Source organism: Solanum lycopersicum, chromosome 8, assembly GCF_036512215.1.
Source record: "Solanum lycopersicum chromosome 8, SLM_r2.1".
Classification (NCBI taxonomy): Eukaryota; Viridiplantae; Streptophyta; class Magnoliopsida; order Solanales; family Solanaceae; genus Solanum; species Solanum lycopersicum.
In genome coordinates, this window is record NC_090807.1 from 66,459,909 (window position 1) to 66,484,039 (window position 24,131).

Here is a 24,131-nt window from a genome sequence, read left to right on the forward strand (position 1 = left end):
ATTTGATTCCATCATGATCTTGTGGAATTATATATTGAATAATTGATGATACATTTTGTACCATGCTTAAAAGCCAGAAGGGATTCCATTTTTCATTGATCAAATGATCTATCCCCTTGTTTGAACATCTGGTATGGCTGAGTTCTAACAAACTATTTACGCAACTTCATAAAACGAAAGGGATGTAAATAGCCAGCATTAGTCAGTCATACATGCTTCTCCAACTTACACAGAATAAAAGTTTGGAACTCACATTCAACTTCAAAGTTTGGAACATGGTTGAAGATTTTGGATTAAAGCTGGTTTTCAAGGATCCATAATACAAGATAGATACAAAAGGCTCAAAACAGTATATGAGAGAGCTTTACAATGAACAGTTACCAAAGAAACAATATCTCAACCAAGCCTGAGATTCCCCCTCTAATCTTTGAACCTGTCAGTCCTATGAAGTCCAGGCTTGTACAGCTGTGTGACCATTTTCTCGTCTCTCCTAGTATTTCAACTCGAAGAAGAAAAGATCTTATATGCAATGAGGATCCCAAAAGAAAAGAGGATTCATAGCACTGCTGTACGAGGCTCCTAGCATGGTGATTGCTGGAGAACTAAAATAAAGTACTAGTCAAAAATATCAGGGTGATGTGGAAACCATATGCAAAAACTGTTACAGGTAGAAGTAACTTACGATAGCAACTGGGAACGAATAGATTGGGATACTGAGAGAGCCTTCTCCTTTCATCAGCTTCAATACTTTTATTCAGTGAACTACAGTCATTTTGGTATGGTTACTGTACAGTTGTTCCATGACATATCATTCTTTTTCAGGTGACTTTTACAAAGTTAGACCCCATTATCCCAACTAAAAACTGGAGAGCCTGGGTTCAGGTCAAACGATGGGCTCAATTTTACTTGGTCCCTTAAAAGCTGCTGAGCAACCCTATTAGCTAATACTGACTGTCCCTGATATGGTTGTCCATTAACACCACTTTGAGCATGGCCCCCAAAATTTTCTCCAAAAAAACCATTGCCATATGGAGGTGCTTCTCGAGACATGTCAGACTTCAGACCGTGACTAGTGTAAGCATCAGGGTAAAAACAACTTTGGGCCTTTGGTGATGTTCCCATGTCTTCTGATGAAGAAGTTGTAGGCATAATTGGGTTAGATAGTGGAACAGCACCACCACCACCGCTAAGAGGTGTTGATGAACCAGATACAGCACGGGGGCTTGATATGGTAGAGGGGGACAATCTTCCACTCATATGTTTAGGTGATTGTGAATGGTAAACAGGGCTCTCTATCCCAACTGGAGAAACTGGGCAAGATCTTGGAACAGGTACGTCGCTGCAAAAACAAATTGAATAAGAACATACTGTTTTTTTTTTAATTAAAGGAATTAGTGCTTATGCGCAGAGCTGAACAACATTGCCATAAATTACACTATTTGACTACCTTGAGAATCTTTTTTGTTATACACCATTTAATTAACTGCAGCTTTAAAAAGTCAAATGCATGGAAATTACAGTGGGAGTGCATATTTTTGGGCACAAACCACATTCATAGGCTGGTGGACTTTCACCAATTAATTTAATTCTTGTACAGATCTATGGTGTCAAATTAGAGTTGACAAGTTCACCATTTTTGTGCTTGTGATAAAGTAATCTGAATTACTATTTTCTTGGTATCTAGAATGTTTAAAATGGATATACTGCAGAAGATTGTTATAGTTTCAGTTCTCAAAACCGTCCGACTTATGGTCATGTCTTTTTCTTAGTGAATAGAATAAGTCATCCGTGTAAAGTTTGACACCAGGATATAAAACAAAATATACCATATGATAATTCCTTCTGGAAAAAGGGAATAAAAAGTACACTAATTTGTACCAGTTGTACAAGTAATTGCATACCAGCATATAAGGAACACTGGAGCCTTTTCCTTTTATTGGCAATAGGAATTTTTCATTTATACAGCTTCTAGAACTAAGGTGGAAAACATGCTTTAGTACTCGGATATTTTGTACTGATAATTACTGCAAAAATCTGGCTTCTTCAATAATAGCAAGATGGACCAAGATCAGATTACAGGTAACTATTGTGTGAGAGAGAAATGAACTAACCTAAATCCAGGAAAAAAAATTGAACCTCTAGGCTCATGATGCACTGCAACTTCTTCTGTGCCCACACATGGTGGATCTTTTAAATGTCCAATGCCCTGAAATATCAAAACATGAAGTAAATCGTGAAAAACTCAAGCAATGATCATGAGAACATATGCTAAATTTAAATCATGGCATCCAGTAAGCAGAACATTCCTGAGTCCTAAAGATGGCAGATAAAGTCACTGGTCCATCAATATTATGAAGAGTTCTCCAGACAGAGTAACAAGTTTGAGGAAAAAGATGTGTAATGCTGAAGGAGAGATTACCATAGAGGTTTCACATAACTGCATTTACGAGAAATAAAAATCTACTATTCCCCGACAAGATCTTAATAAACCAACTCACCAGGCGACTAATAAATATTCATTTGCAAGCGCTTAGCTGCTATGGGACCCTCAAAAGTTGACCATCCTTCTGAATTTTATTTTGCACATTTTGTCTGTTTTTATAGCTTTTACTATCTTCACTCAGTAGAAATATTCTGATATGGAGAACTGTCCATGTCATTTCAGAATGCACTGTTCCTGTAAAGCCTTTGATTGCAAAAGCTATCTACTTTTCTTGGATACAAATGTAGTAAAGTTGATCGTAATACGTTCAGTAATTTCTAATACAGGTATTATAATTTGTTTGTCAGCTGCACAGTAACTCTAGAAAAAATAAATATCAAACGAGGGAATGTTCAAGAAGAAATGATAAGGTGACTCAGAATCCCTAATGGAAAAGTAATCAATGCACACAAACCAAAATCGTGGAATCAGGCAATGCAAGTGATACTTTGAGTTGCCTAAATCCAGACTCCACTTGTGAAATTACACTGGGTATGAGACTTTCAGTTGCCTAAAATGGGCAACATTGCCAGATGAGCAAACTAAGAAAACATACAATGATATCACTGCAAACATCAATGGAGACATTGTTTCTACAGGTTCAGGACTTACAATGAATCTTTCCATTGGAGCAGTACTTTTGACAAAGGGATGTTTCAAGAGCTGAGAAGCTGTTGGACGGTGGAGTGGATTGCGTTGTAGACATTGCCGCACAAAATCCTTGCCCTCATCTGACAGGTGATAGGGAATTGCTGGAACTTCCTTGCTGTTTCCAATCTTAAAAATAGCAGCGACCTATGAGAAAACCAATAGGAATTAGAAGCACGAAGAAAATACAGAAACTGCACACTTTTGGACCATCATAAACATATTAACTAACTCCTTCATACTGACTCCAAGGTGGTTTTGTTGTTGCCATCTCCAAAACTGTGCATCCAAGGCTCCATATATCTACCGCAAGATTGCAACCATTTGAATTTTTAATAACCTGATGAATAAACATATACAATGAATTAGATTAAACACAGAGACGGCATCAATAGGATAAGAACTTGACTTATAGTAATTCAAACCTCAGGTGCCATCCAGTAAGGACTTCCCTTGAAAGACAAAGGACAGTATTGACCAGTTATCTGCAAATTGTAACTGCGTAAGCTAAATAAGACCAGCACAGAATTATGAAAAAACAAACATTTTCTACCACACAACACAGTTGATACACCACAGTTGATACTCTATAAACTCAGACTTGCTGGAAGATTTTCTCCCACACACCACAGGTCCTCCTCAAAAAATAGAGGCATCTGAACTGCCTTTGTTTTGGTTTGCCCCATACTTATCATAGAAGAGTCCACTATGCAACAATAACTTCATAGCTGAAAAAGGGGTTCTCAATAAATCACATATGGGTTGTGTGGAGAGCAAGAAATGGGAGAGCTTTAAAAGGGGTAGAGATGAATTTTGAACAGCTGAGATGTAACCTCTTATCCCTTATTGCCTTCTGGCACACCCATGAGATCCCTGTAGGTATAGATGAATGTGTTGTTTATAGAAAACCATAATTTTTCTTAGGTTTTCTATTTTTTTGGTACGCTTCTCGTATACAGGCATTTTTTCCCTAGACAGCAATATCAATAAAAAGAAACCACGGATGCAGAAAGTACAGTCAAGAGCCTGCTGCACAAAGAGATCATACATGTTTTGCCATCCCAAAGTCTGCCAATTTAACGCGGCCATTTGGGTCAACCAGTATATTTGCTCCTTTAATATCTCTGAACAAAATTTGAATTTACATGTCAGTCATAAGACATATTTACATAGAGGTTCTAAGAAAAACAATGCTGTAAAAGAATATCATGTATATTGCACACAACTACTTTTTCAACAATACACCTACCTGTGCACTGTGTTTTTAGCATGCAAATATGCAAGTCCAGACAGAATTTGTTGAGTGTAACTTTGAATTGCTAGCTCACCCAACTGACCGTATTCTTGAAGAATTTTATAGATCGAACCACCTGAAACATACTCAAGGTATATGTATAGCTTGTCATCTACCTGTAGATGGAACCGAGCAAGCATTAAAAGCAATCTATGTCATTATTTAAAGGGATAAGGAGATTAAGGGAAACATGCAACGTAAATCTTTTTTTTACAAGGGAGCAAACTGTAATATATTAAAAATAAAGTAATGATTTGATATCTTGAGAATACTTTGGTGCTCATTAGACTTAATCTAATCAACTTGGAATTTAATGAGAACTTCTAATGATTAATTATCACAAGGTGATATCAGCAGTAACAACTTTAAGAAACTTACCGTTTCAGAGCCATAATATTGCACAATATTTGGATGGCGTAACCGACTTAGCAGAGATATTTCCTGACAAATGTTGTTCAGTTATGGTTTCGTGAAGTTAAAGAAGTCAACAAGAGAAACAAAATGATAATTATTGAAATACTAGTAAAAGCAATATCAGCATAAATAATCATCATTCTTTTCTCTTTTGCCTCATTTGAGGAGCAAATTAGATATTTCTTTAAAGTAACTCACTTGTCCAAGCTGCTGTGCACTTTCTCTTGACTTTGGGTCGTCTGAAAAAAGTGTTACTTCCTTCATTGCACACATTTCACCGCTTTCACTGCAGATTGTTATCAAATTTGAATTAATATTAGTGTGTGTTTTGAAAAAGAGAACAAATTTACAAGAAGAATTTCATCACTTTGGTACTTGGAGCCTGTTTGGATCGACTTATTAAGTATTTTCAAGCTAAAATAGCTTTTTAAGCACTTTTATAGTGTTTGGGTAAAACAAACAAAAGAAGTACTTTTAAGCCAAAAAGACAAAAATAAGTAAAAAGCTATAAGCTTATCCAAACAGGCCCTTGTACCTCCAGAAAATCTTCATTCAAGTAATCTAAAGTTAAAGCATGTGCATAAATCTTAAGAAAAAACATAATACGAGTATTAAAACCCTATTGAAGGCAAACATTACAAGAAACAATGGAAAAGTATTGATCTGCACCAGCTACTGACCTGTTAAAACCAAGGTACACATGTCCAAATGTGCCTCTACCAATCAGACGTCCTTTCTTCCAACGTGGCCCAGGGCTTGGAGGATTACCTGTTCTACCAGGACTTCGTGGAATTGCAGGAGTCATTGAACATGACAAAGAAAAAGTAGAAGAATGAGGGATTGATATGGGAGGAAGAGGCAGACGATGACTTTGTTGTTTTCCATTATCAAGTGAAGCTGTGGAAGACTCAGCCAACGTTCCTCCAGCTCGAGGATGCAAGGGAGTTACAGCACCACTATGTATCCTAGAGCCAGGACCAGGACTAGTCATTCTAGGGCTAGGTACAGGTGAACACTCAGGACTACACCTGCTGTGTGGCCAAAAGGGCTGCGCTAACATATCACCTCCAATTGAATTGTGCCCAGAGTTTTGGCCAGAACCTGGACTAGAGCAGTGCCCTGATCCTAAGAAGGTTATCTCTCCATGTGGCTTCCCTAGCCAGAAACCAGGGTTCATGACCGTTTCATGCCCAAATACCCTCATGGGACTTCTTGAAGGACTTGACATCGAGCTGTCAGGAGCACTGTAGGAAGCGCCATGATGAGGAATCTGTAAGCCTGGTGGTACATGAGATCTTAAAAGCCTCTGTCTAGGAGATGTAGGGATCGCCTGATTGTCTGACAAAAGAGTAGCTGACTTCAGCATCTCTCCTGAGCTTGCATTGGATGCAATAGGGGACTGAACCTTCTGCTTCAAACTGCAGAAATTGAATTTATTTGTTAGAAATGCTCAAAAGAGATACTTTTTGATGAAGAATTTTTTTTTTTTTTGATAAAGAAGTCAAAAGAGATACTTTTAAGCACAGCTGTATATCAAATTCGAGATGGAACAGCAATTGTTACAGTTTGTGCTTACCTGGAAGGACTATTCAAGGCAGTTCTGCTCCCGTTTTCATAATCAGATGTTTGGGGACTTAGAAATCGTGAGTCAGTAAGATCATCACTGTCACTGGAGCAGTCACAAGAAACAGAAGCAGTTGGTAAGTCCCTGTCAACTCCTGCAGCAGTTGGTCCATGTGGAAGATGCCTGGGCATGGGAAGAGGCAAAGTCAATGATGGCTCGGAGACTTCACCGGTCACTAATATTATGGATCCACTGTTATCAGAGTCGACAAGATGTACATTAGAAGAGTGACCCTCAGGAAGGGGAAGTGGTTGAGAAGAAGTCCTATCAGCAAAGACCTGACTGCGTGAATCTGGCGTAGATGGTGATGGTGACCTTGAAACCCTTGATTGAGAACCCTTCACTGAATTTTTATCTTTACGTCGTCTTCGAGATGATCCAGATTTACCACTTGATTTTTCCGTGGTGAAAATCTTCAGTTTCCGATTTATTATGTCAATGAAACTCTCCTTAGTGGATTTCCTCCTTACATCCTTAGATGAAGACTTCCCCCACCATGAACGCATTGCTATATAAAATTAGCGTGAGCAAGAACAGTCAGCTGTTGCATGTACCAAACTTTTAGCTGGATACAGCCAGCTAAATAGTTAAACTCTGTGAGGAATCCCTTTGGATGCTCATTTTTTGCATAGAAGTGCTCAAACTGGCTACTTCATCTGTCAAAGAGCATCAAGGATAATTTCTAACCACTGCATGCACCTACAGCCATTAAATAACTTAAGAGATTTTTGATAGAGTAATGAACTGTATTCATGAAAGGAAAAACACACCCGTATACAAGTAGTGTACAAAAATTGTAGAGATTAGAACTTCTACACTTTAGACAGTTCAAATAACATAGATTATCTCTACAGCCATGTGCAGGAGATTATGGACTAACCAACAGCACAATTCAGCTACTAATGTCTTTGCAAGCACGAATAGAAAACCACAAAAAGTATTTCGCATATTAATAATTATCAAATAAAAATTCAGCAAGCTAACAATTTCAGCACAACAGTTTCATCCAATTTTTCAGTTCTAGTAAATTCAAAAAAGCAAAAGAAATTGGTGATCCATCCCTTGAAAGGGAAAAGGTCTAAGAAAACCAGAAACCTTTTAAATTTTAGTTAGCTCTTCGGAAGATTAGAACAGAAGACTCAACTTATACCTCCTACAACAATCATAATCTACTTTAAAAGTATAATTCTAGAAGAAGAATCATCTTACAAAGGCTTAAAAGTCAGTCTTGACTCCTTGTGGCGCAGCAGATCAAAGAAAATTACCATCACACCAGACAACTCAGATAGCAGATGCATTCTCTTAAGCTTTCCGAGAATAAAATCAGTAAGCAATCTCTTTGTTACCTAGAGTATATAGGCTGCTCATAGAAACAAGTATTACATGTATCAGATTTTGTTACTAACAAATTTACTTAGAGAAAAAGGATAGGAATTGTGATACTACCAGTGTTCATAATAGATAATCTGAATATATTTCGTTACAGTTCCTAGTGGATATGCTTGAATGTGATAACAGAAGCAGTTATGCAGAAGAGGTTTCTAAGCACAATGAACAACTCAAAATACATGTTTGTGTGTGTGTGTGCATATGTACACGCCATTAGGCACACAATCACAACAATTGACTTCTCTAAATTATACAGTAACTTTTTTTAAATCAAAAGTCCCCAGAAACTGAATTCTTTACTTCCTTTTTTGACAAACCTGAAGCTGAAATTATTAGACTAGCAGAAAACAAAATTTCCCAAATTTTACAGATCATATTTTCCCGAGTTCTACCTGTGGAAGCAATCAAAATTTAACTCTGATCAAGTAACAAGAAAGGATAAACTCAACTAAAACCTTAACCACCAACTAACTGCAAGTAATATACAAAACATGCAACTTATACCTAAAACTGAGCTGACTTACCAACAGCAGAAACGCTAATTTACTTAACGGGTTAGCAGGAAAGTGATCGAGCAGCACACCACAACGAAAGAGGAAACAAAAGAGTCAAAAGCCCTAACTTTAAGACCTGTGAAAACCAAACTTGACTGAATTTCACCAGTGGAAGCAATCAAAATAAATTATTGATCAACAAAGAAGAAAATAAAATAGCTGAAATGAAACCTTCACATCCACTCCTTCCCTAATATAACTCAAATCATTTGAATACATTACTGTAATTGGTACATTAACAATGAAATATGTCAAACCCCTAGTTTAAAATACTTGCAAAGCTCAAAAATTCATTGTTGATCCATAAACAATTGATTTTAAAAAAAAAAAGCTCAAAAATGAAATCTTAAATACCCACTAATATCAAATCAAAACGCAATTACGTGATCTAAATCACTTTAATTAGTACGTTACAGTAAAGTAAACTAAAATCTGAGCTAATTTACGTAATAAATCAAAACCCTAAATTCTTAAACTTCAAAATTTTCCCAAATTCAAACAGGGAAACAATCAAAATCTGTTCTTCATCCATAAATACTAAATTAAAGCTCAAATAGAACCTTAGACATCCCATAACGCCAAACAAAAAACAGAATTATACTCATAAATCACTATAATCAGTACGTTACAGAGAAAAACACATAATCTAAGTTGACTTTTGCAAAATGTCAAAGCTCCAGTAATTTACGGGTCAGGAAGAAAGTACCTCGACTGCCATACCGGAAGACCCGACCCGAAAAAAATATGGACCTTACGGTGGCGCCGGTTGCCGGAGAAAATGAAAAGATTGAAGTGAGAGAAGAAGAGAGTGTGCATGGAGAGAAAAAGACTATACGTGTTGAGTAGTAAATGACATATATACCCTTGATGTCAGATTTATAAAGTCAACTGTATTGACTTTATTTTTTTTCCATTCTAAAATGTCTTTTTGACTTTTCTTAATAAGAAAATAATTAAAAACTTACCATATATATTCAAACTTATTTATCAGTATAATCGGAATATATTAAAATTTATATAGTAAGTGATTACATAAGTTTTATCTATAATTTACGTAAGCAAAAAAATTTACTTTTGTTTTTCGTGAAATTAAAATTATTTTAACCGTCTATGATTTTTATAATTTGTATTAATATTTTTCGCTAGTTATAAGTTATTTCTTACTATTATTTTTCGGAACTTTAGATGGTTGTTGAAAATAAATAAATAAACAGTGAGAAAGTCTTTGTTGCATTTAAAGCCGTAAATGTTGTTGTGAATATGAAAGCTACATTTACTAAAGAAATGTAGGGTATATTATGTCCTGTGGACATGAATTATTATGAAATAAATTGATTTTTTAAAATAAAATCTACCACAATAAAAAAAAAGCATTTATTTTCCAAATTAAATTGTAAGAAAAATCGTAATCGCTATTCTTTTGAGTGCATACGAAATAAATTTACTATTATATAATCGCTCACAAATCACATAAAAATATATTCGTTATTTAATAAAAATAGATGCGATCGCCTTAATTGAGAAAAGATTGACACAATCGATTTCTAATTTTTTATAGTATACCACCTGTCGTATCGATTCTTCCACTCTTACTAGTTAAAAAGAAAGATTTCAAATCCACAAAAATGTTTTCTTAGTGGCAAATTATTGATTTACTAAAACAATTATCAATATTGGCAAAAAATTATCTCTTATTATAAACCTTCCATTTAAACTTTTCGAATAGTTATACCAAGATGGTATATATATTAATACTGATTCTCCATTTTATAATATAAATAACATATATTGTTTAAAGTATTAATAGCTGATTTCACGATTCATATTTCTGATTGATCAAACTATGAACGGACACTTCAATTTGTACTACAAGACATTATTGCAAATCTTTCACTAGCCCTCATAACGTACTACTATAGGTATAATTAACAAATAGCCACTTCTAAATTTTCATTTTTGAAATTTAAAACTCCGTAATAGTGGCTATATTATAAAGACAAGATCAAAAAGTGGATAGGGAATGTTTTTTTTTCCATATTATTAATTATTGTACAGAATCATAAAATCACAAGTACTATATTTTATTTCACAAAATTGAAGTACATTATATCTATATATAATAATAATAATGTATTGACATAGGCAAATGAAAGGGTGATGAAGGAAAACAAAAAAAGGTTAAAAATGTAATCTAATTTTGGGAAAAAAGAAGTTATATATCAGGTCTACTGTGTAAATAAAAGTCTGGTAGACATTATTTGTCTTATAGCCACATTTCATATGATCTAGTAGTTATGAAAATAACCTTTTTTACTATATATATATATAGTTATTTTTTACTATATGATTTTCACTTGCAAGATTTATAAATCTTCAAGCTGCAATTCCATTTACTGCAGTGGCTCCTGGTTGATTAATACCATTATTAATCATATGTTCTCCACCACAAGAATGGTCAATTTTGCAAAAATTCTCAATTTTGGCCAAAATTGGAGTCAAGTCTCTAGGGTTAACATTCATAACTAGACCATATTTCATGAACAATGTCAATGACATTTTTTGCTCCACCTTGTGGCCCGGCGCCACCGCGAGGCGGTGGCGGAGCAACACTGCTGCTGCTATTGATTTCATTTGCAAATATGCCAAGTCTTTGCCTAGACAAATTCTTGGTCCAGCATTGAATGCCACGAATCTGAATGCATCTTGAACTTGGTACTTGTTACCGTCTTTTGACATCCAGCGTTCTGGCTTGAATTCTAAGCAATCTTCACCCCAGATGAATTTCATTCGACCGGTTGAGTATATGGAATATGTGATATTTGAACCTGATGGCACGAATGTGCCATCAGGTAAATAGTCATCAGAAATGACATGTTTTGAGTCCTCTGGCACTGATGGGTAAAGTCTTAGGGTTTCAGATAATGCTGCCTTGAGGTATGTCAATTGGTCAACTTCTTCAAACACTAGGGGCTCTTCCAACCACTTTGATGTGTCGTTGCCACGTGTCTCCACTAGGACCGTGCAGAGCTCGATGAGTATTTTCTCCTCCACTCTCGGGTTCAAGCTGACAAGCCAAAAGAACCAGCTCAACGCGACAGATGATGTGTCACGTCCAGCTAGGATGAAATTAAGTGCCACGTGTTGGAGGAATTTGTCGGAATATGATTCTTTTTTCTTCATGAACCTAGAGAGCAAGTCGTCATGTTGGGGCCCACCGTTGTGATGATTCATCAGCTCGAGCTTACGTGTATTGATGATGTCGGTCATGTAATTGTCCAATTGTTTCAAGCTACGGCTCAAGCTCACCTCAACTCCAAGTCCAAGCATTTTCTTCAACTTCCAAACGAACTCAGGTATAATGAACCGATGCAACGTGGCTTCAGTGGCTCGATCAAATGACGTGGCAAAAATATTCTCAGGTAACCCCGGAGAGAGCGTCTCAGGATCTTTACCAAAAGTCAAACCACAAATGTTATCAAATGTGAGCCTCAGGAGAAGATCCTGAAGTTCAACCGGCTTGCCCTGAACCTGAGCCATTTCAAGAATCGGGCAAAACCTATTCTTAATAGCTCGGTTCACCCACCGACCCATAGCTTGCCTCAAGGTCCGCGTGGTGAATTCTAGCGCAGCAGTCTTGCGCTGGAATAGCCACGTGTCACCATCTGAATTAAAGATACCCTCACCTAACAAATCATGGAACACAGCTTGCCAAGTAGGACCCTTAGGGTAATTGTCAAATCTAACCTTCAAAATATGTTCTAAATTTTTTGGATCGCACGTGACCGTCACGAGACCTTGTTTCCGGGCTAAAAAGGGAATTGCACATATGCATGTTTGGTATGTACCCGTGCAGACCCGAAGATTTTCGGCGATCCATTCATGCATCCGGTTACCATTTTCTAGCAGGCCGGGTAAACTTCCAACAATGGGCCAAATTTTTGGGCCTTTGGGCCCTTTCATGGATTTTGTGATGGACTTGAACCAAAGTAAATAGGCCACTACAATTGCTACAATCATCATACCCGTTGATATATCCATTTTGCCCTACAAAATTAATTAATTAACTATTAAAAAAAAATAGCTTTAGATGCAAATTTTGTGGAAAAAATGGTTCTTTTTTAAAAAATTTATAGTTAAAATAAAGTAGTTTTTCTCCAAATAAATTTAGCCCGCAGAATTAACAAAAGACATAATTTAATTAATAACCTCAAAAAAGACCATTTTTTCACAAATGATATTAGACGATGTAACTAATTAAGTAAATATATATTATCTCAACAGTATTTATATTTATTCTAACGAAATACTATGGGATGGAATGGGGTAAGGAAGTAGAGGTTTGGCCGTTCGGGGTTAGGGACATTTTTCGTTAAGACAATCAATTTCGAATGTCACTTATATATAAAACATATTTTCCTTACTCCTGTCAGAAAATAATATTTGAACGAACCAAACATGAAAAATCTAAAAAGTCATACCACACACACCATCGATGTTTAATTTAATTTCAAGAACATTTCAAAACTAAAATAAAGTAAAATATCATATAACAAGAAATCTCATACCTTAAAAGAATGGTTGTGTTAATACTTGGAGATTTAACAAAATCAATAATAAGATAACTATTTTTTCAAAAGGAAAAAATATGTGAAGTGAGAGAAAAGAGAGGAGTTGTATGTGACAGAGAAGAAAATAAAATAAAGTGATTTATAGAAGTTAAAGTGGAAGAGGATATAATAAATGTAGGGGCCTCATTCTTGTTGGGAAAAAAAAAAAACTCAAACAATACATACAGTATAAACATATCACAGTATATATATGCATGATACATATAAAACTAAGGATTACGATAGAGTGATAAACAGAGTTGAACGTAAAACTTTTAAAAAATGAGTACATGTAATAAATGAGAATTAATATGTATTATTCCTTTTTGAGTAAATAACTCAACATTTCAATTAAAATAAGTTTATATTTCAAAAAATCGATACCAATAAATAATAGTGTTATGAATTTTAAAAGTGTTAAAGGATCAAAATCATACATGAACTGTCTTTCTATTTTTGAGTTTCAACCTGAATTACTGAAAGTGTTAGTGTTCTGCTTGAACTATATATCACTCACTCAATATAGTTAGCGAAATATCTAATTTTGCAGAAAGACCATGAATTCGTTTGTGAAATTATTTTGAGTATGTTGTTATTATAATTGTTATTGTATTATAGGTCTAACAAATCCATTTTGATGACGATAAATACGTATTTATCCTTTACAAGAGATTCTTATATTTCATTCATGGAGTCATTATTTTCTTTATTTGTAATCAAGACTCTCGATCAATACGAATCTAAATACAATCAAACTCTGATATAAAAATCGAATCATAAATAGAGATGTTATACGAAAAAAACAGCTTTAAAAGCAAATAACAATAAATGCCAACAGAGGTCGTTGGATAGTATACAAATATAGCCAAAGAAAAAGAAGTGTTAATAACTAAAAAAAAGTATACACCATTAACTAAGAATCACATGCACATATAATATGTCTCTAATGGCTATTTGTTGGAACTTCATTCAATTAAAAGTCTCCATTATAGGAAAATGTTGAATGATACTTTCTATGACTTTTTTACTTTTTTTCATTTAACGCTCGATCCTCTTCAGACTTTATATATACGATTATATTGAATTTGTTATTATTAAATTACTGTTATCCTCTTCAGACTTTACATTTACAATTATACTGAATTATTATCATTTCAGACTTCACATATACGATTATATTGAATTTGCTATTTTTAAATTACTGTTATCCTCTTCAGACTTTACATATACAATTATACTAAATTATTATCATTTCAGACTTTATATATACGATTATATTGAATTTGCTATATTAAGTTACTGTTATCTTCTTCAGACTTTACATATACAATTATACCGAATTATTATCATTTTATGTGTTTACTTTAATATATTTTGACTTCCTAGTAAGTAGTATCGTCTTAAAAAATCAAGGTGAAACTTTTCTTATTGTAAGAATAAATGATCTAACATAATTTTCTATGAAGTTTGAAGAGATGAAAGAGTAAATTAAACAAATAATCTTTTTACTATTAATATTTAATACAATTAAATGATTTTGTTATCTCAAAACATAGAAAGTAATGTTTTGCAACATCTATTCAAAGAAATCATTTAATAATATTATACTATAAATTAAAGGTATTTGACTAGACTATTACTACCAAAGTAAAAAATGGAAAATAATAATTAATGTCTTCTTAATTTCTAAAATACTGAATTGAAAACTTTGGACCAAGTTATTTTGACTATAGTGATAATATTCATCTTTGGCCTTATTAAATTGCATTTTTCTTACAAATATTATTATCAATTTAAAATCATATACTAAGTCATATGAAACTTATAAACTTTAAATCTTTTCTGATATTTTATTTATTTAGATACTTTTCTCATTTCCTTTCCTCTCACTTATTGTCTACAAAAAGAAATAATTATTAAAAAAACAGAGAAATAAAAAGGCAACACTCACCTAATTTTGTAGGAAAGAGTTCCCTTCTTAAATTCAAGCATTAAATATGAATGAAAATAATAAGTTAATGAGATTAGTTGAGAAAATAATACAAAGACAAACTATATACTTAAGTACAAAATAAAATAAATAAATTAATATTTGATAAAAGTTCTTTTTTTCTTATTCGGGGAAAGAGACATTGACCACCGGCATATGTCAAGGAAAAAAAAATCAATTGAATTTCAGTGAAGAATATACGTAAATTTTATTTTTATCCGAAAAAATAAAAAAGCTATTTTAATAAATTTTTGGCTCAAGTTAATTATGATTTGAGCACTAATAACTAGCAAACATATGCTTCTTCAAATTATTTTTACTTTGTTATATATGGACTTGACACAAATAATAATTAATATTGCTCTTTTATCATATTATTTATATTAATTGTTATTTGGTATTTGATCTTAAAAAATAATTTGAGGAGTTAGTAGATAGTGCTAAAGGTAAAATATAGAAAAAAATAATTATCTTTTATATGTTCAAATTGTCTGATTATTTTAATTATGATTTGAAGCTAGGCAATGCTATCTTCGTCCACTATTAACTATCATAGTTTTCTTTTTAGAGTTAACTTATAAAATTTTTGACTAATATCTTATAATGTATTTTTTCATCATATTGATATGTTAAAGTTATAATTTGTGATATTTTTCGTATAGTTTTTGAATATCTAAATTTTTTGTTTAAAATATTAAATTAATGTAATCTAACTAAACTTTGAAAAATAATTAAATTATCTTTTGAAAAACATTACATGACAAATAAAAATGGACGAAGAAATTAGTTATATTTGAAGATTAAAAGTTTAAGTGAACTAAACTTAAAAGAATTTACAACAATTATAAAAAAAAAAAAGGCATCTAACTTCTCCATGACATTAATTATGATTAATTTTGAGTGCTATATTTGAAATGAAAAATTGAAGTGCACGAAATTAACTTTTTACTAATCCCACGGTTCATAATTAATAACGTTAAGCAAAAGGTGTTGGATTATAAAATTAGAAAAAGTCATTTGGCCAGAAAATATGATCAGAATTTGGCGAGAATAATATTTGCTTATATTATTTTACATTTTTGAATATTTTTATTATTTTTACTTTAATACCTTTTAATAGTTTATTTTTGAATATTTTTATTATTTTTACTTTAATACCTTTTAATAGTTTATTTTGAAATTAAAAAAATATTATAAATTTTTAAATTTTCTAGTCAAAATATGGCCAAATTTTCTTTGTTATTCGTGCTAGATATCTCTCTAATAACGGTGTTTTTATTTTAGTGATTTAAATATAATACCTTTAATAATTAAGAATAAAGAAATTTTAACCATCTATCTAACTAGAATTCATGATAGTGAGAATTCTAATAATATTAAATAGTTTTTGTATGTGAAAAAATTGAGATCAAATATCAATAACATAAATATCTAAAAAAAGAAATTATCATACAAAAATATGACATGAAGACAAGAGTATATTTAATTTGCTCTTGAAATGTTACTTGCTTTAAGTCTCCTCTCTTATTTTATATAAAATAATATAGCTAAAAATAAATAAATTTCATCATTTCTTGTAAAGGAAAATTTGCATATGAAAAAACTTAGGACAAAGAAGAAAAAAATAACCACTGTGGTTAGTTAATATATGTACAAAACGATAGTCTAATCTGATACACTTAATAATGTCCAGATAAAGATCGGACTATAAATATCTATTGTTATAACAAACGATTATTTTTAAAGCTTAAACATGTCATAACCTTTTAATCCGCCCATTATGTTAGGTGTCAAGTTATTAAAGTCCAAAAAAGAAAATCTTAATTAGATTTATATGCCAAAAATCGGAACACACCATGATAAATATAAAAATCATCATGGACTATATGTAGTGTTATTTATTCTTTAAAACCAAAAATAAAAAATTACAACACGTTTTCAATGAAATTATAAGTTTTTCAAATATCTTCTACTACTTCCTTATGTCTATGTTTTTTGTACTAGGACATTATGTTTTATTCTAATAAGCTAGTCTCTTCAAACACAATTATAGCTGATTTAATTTCTTCCAATTTTTTCGTTGAAATTCGTAAAATCTGTCAATAGATAATGAACAACATTATATTCAATTAATAATTAACACACTATTTGAAAAAGGACATGATTATTTCTGACATAATTAACACACTAAAAAAGTAAAAAAGTATAATCAGATCAAAGATATACGATGAATCTTGAAATTAAAGAACAATAAAAATAAAGAATTAAAAAAAAACTCTAAATGTTGTATGGACTATATATTATGCTCCATATATTTATATACAATTAATATTCACAGCCACAAAAGTCATTGCAAATTTTTTTTAAAAAAATTGAAATATATATTGGAGGTGAGACCTAGAAAATGGGGAACAAAGCAATTGCATATACCTAATTTTTAGAAAGCAATTAATACATCAATAATTGTATATTATTGCAAGAAACAAAAGAGTGCTAAAAGATAAATAAAAAAAGGTGAAAAAACTATAAGAAAATAAAAGGGTACCAATTAATTCTTTTTTTTTTGGTCAATAGTAAATGTTTTATGAGACATGTATTAATTTATTATATATTTGAATTAAAAGCTACCTTACAAAATCTACAATTTGATAGATGAAATTTTAATTAAAAATTAAACAAATCTCAACTATAATAACTTCTTTCAACCAACCACAAGAAAAATTAAAGTTACAAGAATACATATACACTATATTTCGATTTACTATTAATACGAAAGATCGCATTTACAATTTGAATGATGAAATTTTAATTAAAAATTAAACAAATCTCAACTATAATAACTTCTTTCAACCAATCACGAGAAAAATTAATGTTACAAGAGTACATATACACTATATTCCGATCTACTATTAATACAAAAAATCGCATTAGAATGAGGATCTACAATTTGATATTAAAGTACAATCAAGAGAGAAATACATAAATTATAACTAGGAGGATTACACTTCTCTACAAAATAATTATTTATCATTTACAATTCAAATAAAAAATAATTTAAATTAATCAATTTTAATATGAATATCGAATACTGAGCGAGTAACGATATGGCCCAAACCATAAGTAATTAGACGGCAATGGATGCAAAAAAACAGATGGCAGACACCCTGGAAGCTTTAAAAGTTCACAACACATAGCATTAAACATTGTACATGGACTTGTCTGACTTTCTCTAGCTCTCACCATTTTTATTTTCATTTTGAGATTCGATAATTATATTGAAAACTGATTAAATTTAATTTTGTATATTGTCTAGCACATATTTAATTAAGGTTGTTCACAATCGTACAGTAATCAATAAGCTATAAATAATATTGACTTGTTGATATTGAATTATCGGATTAATAGTTGGTAAATGGATTAAAATTTTATAGTTGATGGTTTATGGTGCGGGGGCGGATTAATTACTCAATTTTTTTATTGAGTGAACCGTTAACTCGATAAGTATTATGCTAGTTACATTTTTACCTCTAAGTTTATTATTTTTCAAGTAAATACGTATGTGCACGTACTTTCAAAATTTAGAAATGATTAATTAAAGACATTCCATCGTAATTCATATTGATCTAAATTTTCTTTTATATGCTTTTTCTCCTCTTCTTTTGTCTTGTATCCGGTGTTTGAAATCCGCATTAGAGTTTCGATAAAATTTGAATTGCGCACAAATTCATTTGGAGTAGAACTTCAATAGAATTTTCTCCATATCCATAACACAAACCTCAAAAACTTAATTAAAAATAAAATATCTTACCACTACACCACAATTCACATTAATCGCGTGATTTATATCTATCATCATATGTAATATAGTTCTTTCTTTTTCAGTCTTTTATTTAATGAGTGCATATAAATCAGTACATTTGATCCACCGAACATATGTATAAACATCAAATCTAGAATCTTATTCATTAAATATTAGTACATAGTATTATCCTATGATTAATGAGAACTTACAAAATTAAAATACGTATCTATTTTAAAAATTATCAGATATTCATGGTATCAAAAAATAGCAAAAAATTAATAAATAATCGAGATGGACATAAAATATACCGAACTTTATCGTTTTTGTGATATGTTGGTCATAAGATCTTTTTCAATACGTAAGACTATTGTAGTTTCAATTTTCAACGTCTACTAGACATGACAAATTCAAAAAAAGACTTTGAAAACCGCCAATATGGTTTATTTGTACCATCAAGCTATATGATTATGCAAAACCTATTTATTATAAATAGTAATTGGCCATCAAATATGGTTGTCCACAAATTTACTCCGGTTTAAATCATAGATTTTGAAATTAAAACTTGAATATTTGAATTTGTGTTCGGATCGATTTGCATTTTACTTGAAAAAAATTTAAGTTTTGTGAGTCATGGAAGTGAATTTTTCCAAAAAACTAGTGGTAGGAGATATGTTTTTGGAAACATGAAAATATAAGAAGATCTGATATTTAAAATTTCATCAAATTTTATGACCATAATGTCTTTTAAATTTGATTTGAAATATATAATCAAACGCCAACTTACATAATATAGTTATAGTCTTCTACCTATATATACGTCCACTTACAATTTTGAAGATATTTATTTTTAGATTTCTTAATTTGTCAAATTAAAGATTTTTTTTTTGTAATACAATTGACGTAAATTCATTGTAATTTTTTATTAAAGAAAATATACAACTTTGTTAAATTCAAAATTGAAATGAGAAGTAAAGGTGACAAGAAGATAAAAATATATTCCGAATTTAAAATTTATGAATTTCAAGGAAGACTTCAACTTATTATTAAATTTATCTCCACACTAACCACAATCCCGAATAGATAAATACGTACAAATAATGATAACTAATGATACGATGGTCTAAAATAATTAATGGATCTGTCTTTCTATTATTCTTTATTGCAAAAGTTGCCGATATATACTATTCGATGAATTAGTTTACTAAATTGGTTGTAATATACATAATATATACATAACTGTGCATATTATACGTGTTGTATACACAATAATGCATAAATAATTATATGTATATACAAGCTATTCACTTTGGACATATTTGTTAACTACCAGGCTGAAATGTAGTGTCATAATTAATATTTTATCTACAAAAATTGGGCAACAAAGTAAATATTAGACCTAAATTTAACAACTTTAAAAAAAGTGACTTAAAAATGACTATATTTGCATAACTTTTCAAAATAAAAACAAAATCTAAATAGTGACCTAAAAAAAAAAATTTACCTAAATCAGTATCGAAACTAAACTTTTTAACAGCCCAAATTAAATAACCAGTTTGATGGATAATGGGCTCGTCCATCTATCTTTCTTCTAAATTAAAATTTTTAATTTGCAATAATAGTTCCAATCTGTTTTTTATTGTTTAATATTACATCAAGTTGTTTGAATGAAGCTATGTGCATCTCTAATCTTAGATTATTAAACTTTATTATAATTTTATATTGAAATTAATTACTATAATCTCTGTTTAATGTTTTCTTAAACCAAGAATTTAGATGTTTGTTTTATAAGCAGTTGATTTAATAGATACTGAAAACACAAAAACCAGTGTTGGAATGAGTAGTTAAGTATATTTTGCCCTCTTCAGATTTTTCGTGGCGTAATCAAAATTCTTGTTAAAGGAATTCAAAATATAAATATACGAATATAATACCTCTGAGAAAAAATCAATATAACCCTTTCGATACCTTAGCTCCGCCCATGACCATTTTGTATGAGTATTTTAATCCTTCTGCTTTTGAGTGTTATATCTGTTTCGTAATATATAGATATCTTGAATCAAATAGACACGCCTGTTCATGAAAGAATATGAAGTAGCCTAAGAAAAATCTACAAGTTTTTTATCGTATTATGAAGGGAATTGCTTGTATTTTTTTCCAAATATGTATACAAGCAATAAGTCATAAGTTTGCCAATTAATGGTGTGAGGTAAAGTAACATGAAAACAAATAGTTAGTAGCAAATTGAAGTTTGATATTCCACTCTCTTTATATACATACAATTTGTGCAGTTCAACTAAAGAAAGTATATACAGAATTTATAATAATGAGCAGCAAGAGTTAATAGATTGATAATAAGATGGTCCTTCAGTCAGACTACTCTTCTCGTACTCTTCAAACATGTCTTGACTCACCACGATTGTTTATCAAAGAATGACTCTGGGGAGCAAACTTGTCTGTACTCTTCAAACATGTGTGACTCACTGTGAACATTTATCGAAGAATAACTCTGATTATCAAATGATTATGCACAACCAGGAGCAATTCACACGTGTCGTATCTTTCAAAAGTAGTAGTGTATTTTCGAAGAATCTTAGAATCCCCTTACTGAACTCTGCCAAACTTCAACAAATTGTTGATCTTTCCTTGTAACAAACATCTTGTTACCTCCAAAGCTGAAATGTGTTATCTTATTTCCACAACTATCTTTTGCTCTCCCCATTGAGTTCTTCCTAAAGACTCGATCTTTAATCGAAGAACCAATCAAAACCTCAGACCATAATTCGAGATTTCCACCTTTACTACAAAAAACTTGATTCCCATGACTCTCAATTTTACTCCCAAACCCTTCTTTCTTACCATTTGTTGCTTTTCTTGAATCACCAAGACAAGTCCAAGTATTTTCCTTACCAATGTTTCTCAAATCCGATATGAAAACTTCGCCTGAATGAACGCCAACTTTCAGAATTGCTGAAAGATCATCCGAAACAGTGCAATCAGCGAAGCAATCAACATTTTCCTTGATCTCCCACACCGCGTTCCCTGATCTCAAGTCCCAAAACCTAATGTTCCCTCTAACACCAGAAGGTCCACTGTGTGAACCAGCAGCCATCAACAAGTTATAACTAGGAATCCATCTAAGTTTAGTAGCTGGAATCGCGGAATCTAATTCAGCACCAAAGATTTCATAATGACCTATCTCAGAAACAGGCCTAAAACCATTATCACTCAAATCATATATCATAATGCAGTTAGAGTTTCTCCTAGATGATTCGAAACTCGTAAACAAAAACTCTTTTGAAGCACCTATGCCTTGTACTGTTGAACCAGACTTGGTAACATTTTCCCAATTCAAAGTTTCTTTAACAAAACCTTTACTAACATCAATAATTTGTAAACCTGAAAAGTCAGTAGCACCAGCAGCAACAACATTTGGTGATACAGATAACATAGAGTCAATACCAGCAAATTGTGTTAAAATGGTTGATTTTCTCTTTAATGACCAATCAAATGAAGTGATTTTACAACCATGAGCTACCTGAACTGACCCTAATTGAGTTGTTGAGATAGCAGTAGGTGAATCCCTACCACTTAAAGGCAAAATCAAAGATTTTTCAAGATCAAAAGGCTCAAACTGAGAAGGGTTAGAATGGGAATTCAATAACAGATGCTCAACACCATAAAACTGAGATTCAAAAACCAAATCTTGAATATCAAAAGTTTTGGCTTTTGAAGGGAGATTCCCAGTTCTTAAAAGGGAAAGCAAGATTGAGAACATTTCTGGATCTCTATCGATGAAAGGAATGGAACCATCAAGATTTGAAATTTCAGAAAGTATTGATTTTGAACCTGATTGCTTTAGGGTTTGTTTGGTTGTTTGAAAAAGATGACCACCTACATCAATGGTGACAATATTTGAAGATGAATCAATGGAGTTTCTTGAAAAACCAGATGAAAGAGGATGAGATCCAATAAAAGGTGGCATCTTTTATTGGGAAATTCTTGAAATTCAATGTAAAGACTCAATTTTTATATATTTTTTTCTTTGGAACTTTTTTCAAGAATGGTGATTTCAAAGCTTTGGGAATTCTTGAAATACAATGTAAAGACTCATTCTTTTGTGATTTTGTGTGATTCAAGAATGGTGTTTTTCAAGCTTTGGGAATGAATTCTTGAAATTTCAATGTAAAAAACTTTGTTTTTTTTTTCTTTAGATTTTCTTTTTTGGTGATTTTGGGTAAATTCAAGAATGGGGTTCAATATTTATATAGAGGGTAAGACTTTGATTTTTCTTTTTTAAAAGAAAAATAAAAGTTGGGATCTTTGAATTCAAAAGCAACTAGTATTAATTATTATTGGAAGTTTCCTGGTTAGATGAATAATTAATTGGTTTAAAAAAATATGGGGAAATTGAAATATTTAAAATTATGGAATTGCTAAAATAGGGGCTCTAGAAAGTCATAGAAACTGAAATTGGTCAAAAATGGCTTCTTCTTTTTTTTTGTTTCTAGAATATTTTAGTTGTTTGACTTTTGTTGCACGAGGGTTAATATAGCAATCCAACATAGACCAAATTTTCCTTTATTCAAAGAATATTTGTGTAAGAGTGGGGAGATGAAATAAAAAGAAATAATGAAAAGAAGATTATTTAAAAATATTTGGAATATTTGACTTTATGTTTAATTGACATGATACTATTTGTATAATAGTTGATGAAGGTATATTAGTTTAATATTCACATAAAAAAAATTAAGCTATTTGATTGACGCAATGAGATGAAGAAAGAATATGAAAATTGCAATGTCTCTTCAAACACCAATCTAGAAAGCTTTAACCAAATATATATCATAAAAACAAAGATATGAAAAATGTGCATTCTAATAATATTGTGGTCATTAATTAGAAGAGGGGTGCTACGAGATATTCTTCATTCAATCGAGAGTTCATTCGATCTCTTTCTTAATCGAACTTATAAAGGGGCTTGTATAATGTGATTAACGTTTTAAATATATGTATTTTGTGAGTTCTTCTAGTGATTGTGGGTGTCTATGGAAATTATTAAATCCAAAATACAATGTCAACCCTAAAATGGAACTTCAATTTTATGCTAAATCTTTGAGATTAGGTACTCCACCCCTATAATTCAGCCAACACATTTTAATTACTCTAAAGTCTAAATTGATAATTAGACAACTCATATTTATGTTGGGGACCAAACAATGTTGGCGGCGTCCACTCTACTTGGCCTCCAAAATTCAATGCACTCAATTACTATCACTAGATGATATTGGCAGTTACATATCCTAATCACTCTTCTTCCTTGTAATTTC

At 31.6% G+C, this 24,131-nt stretch overlaps 3 protein-coding genes across 9 annotated transcripts; all 3 read right to left on the reverse strand.

The window, feature by feature from the left end:
* Positions 1 to 225: 225 nt before the first annotated feature.
* LOC101255020 (mitogen-activated protein kinase kinase kinase YODA) lies at positions 226 to 9,236 on the reverse strand. Of its 7 annotated transcripts, none has more exons than XR_742879.4 (14): positions 9,112 to 9,236; positions 7,672 to 7,822; positions 6,415 to 7,161; positions 5,519 to 6,256; positions 5,037 to 5,124; positions 4,803 to 4,865; positions 4,380 to 4,540; positions 4,179 to 4,254; positions 3,556 to 3,615; positions 3,363 to 3,470; positions 3,095 to 3,277; positions 2,112 to 2,206; positions 683 to 1,339; positions 226 to 602 (listed from the first exon to the last, which is right to left on the reverse strand). XR_742879.4 is itself a non-coding variant. In XM_069287826.1 (14 exons), coding segments are annotated over exons 3-14 (2,247 nt in total). In that variant the 5' UTR covers positions 6,683 to 7,161; positions 7,672 to 7,822; positions 9,112 to 9,235; the 3' UTR covers positions 226 to 837. The 7 variants fall into 7 exon arrangements, 5 of the variants coding, with proteins under 5 accessions (XP_069143927.1, XP_010325398.2, XP_069143928.1 ...); XM_069287826.1 differs by having other exon boundaries at positions 226 to 1,339; positions 6,415 to 6,585; positions 6,681 to 7,161; positions 9,112 to 9,235; XR_011211037.1 differs by lacking the exon at positions 7,672 to 7,822 and having other exon boundaries at positions 9,112 to 9,214.
* A 1,229-nt stretch (positions 9,237 to 10,465) lies between these two features.
* LOC101254719 (cytochrome P450 86A22) lies at positions 10,466 to 13,114 on the reverse strand. Its single transcript, XM_004245545.5, has 2 exons — positions 12,971 to 13,114; positions 10,466 to 12,449 (listed from the first exon to the last, which is right to left on the reverse strand). Exon 2 carries the CDS (start codon positions 12,441 to 12,443, stop codon positions 10,779 to 10,781), a length of 1,665 nt encoding a protein of 554 aa, XP_004245593.1. The 5' UTR covers positions 12,444 to 12,449; positions 12,971 to 13,114; the 3' UTR covers positions 10,466 to 10,778.
* A 7,920-nt stretch (positions 13,115 to 21,034) lies between these two features.
* On the reverse strand, positions 21,035 to 24,046 carry LOC101254410 (BTB/POZ domain-containing protein At5g41330-like). The gene has a single exon (XM_004245544.5). It carries the CDS (start codon positions 22,784 to 22,786, stop codon positions 21,395 to 21,397), a length of 1,392 nt encoding a protein of 463 aa, XP_004245592.1. The 5' UTR covers positions 22,787 to 24,046; the 3' UTR covers positions 21,035 to 21,394.
* Between the last annotated feature and the right edge of the window lie 85 nt (positions 24,047 to 24,131).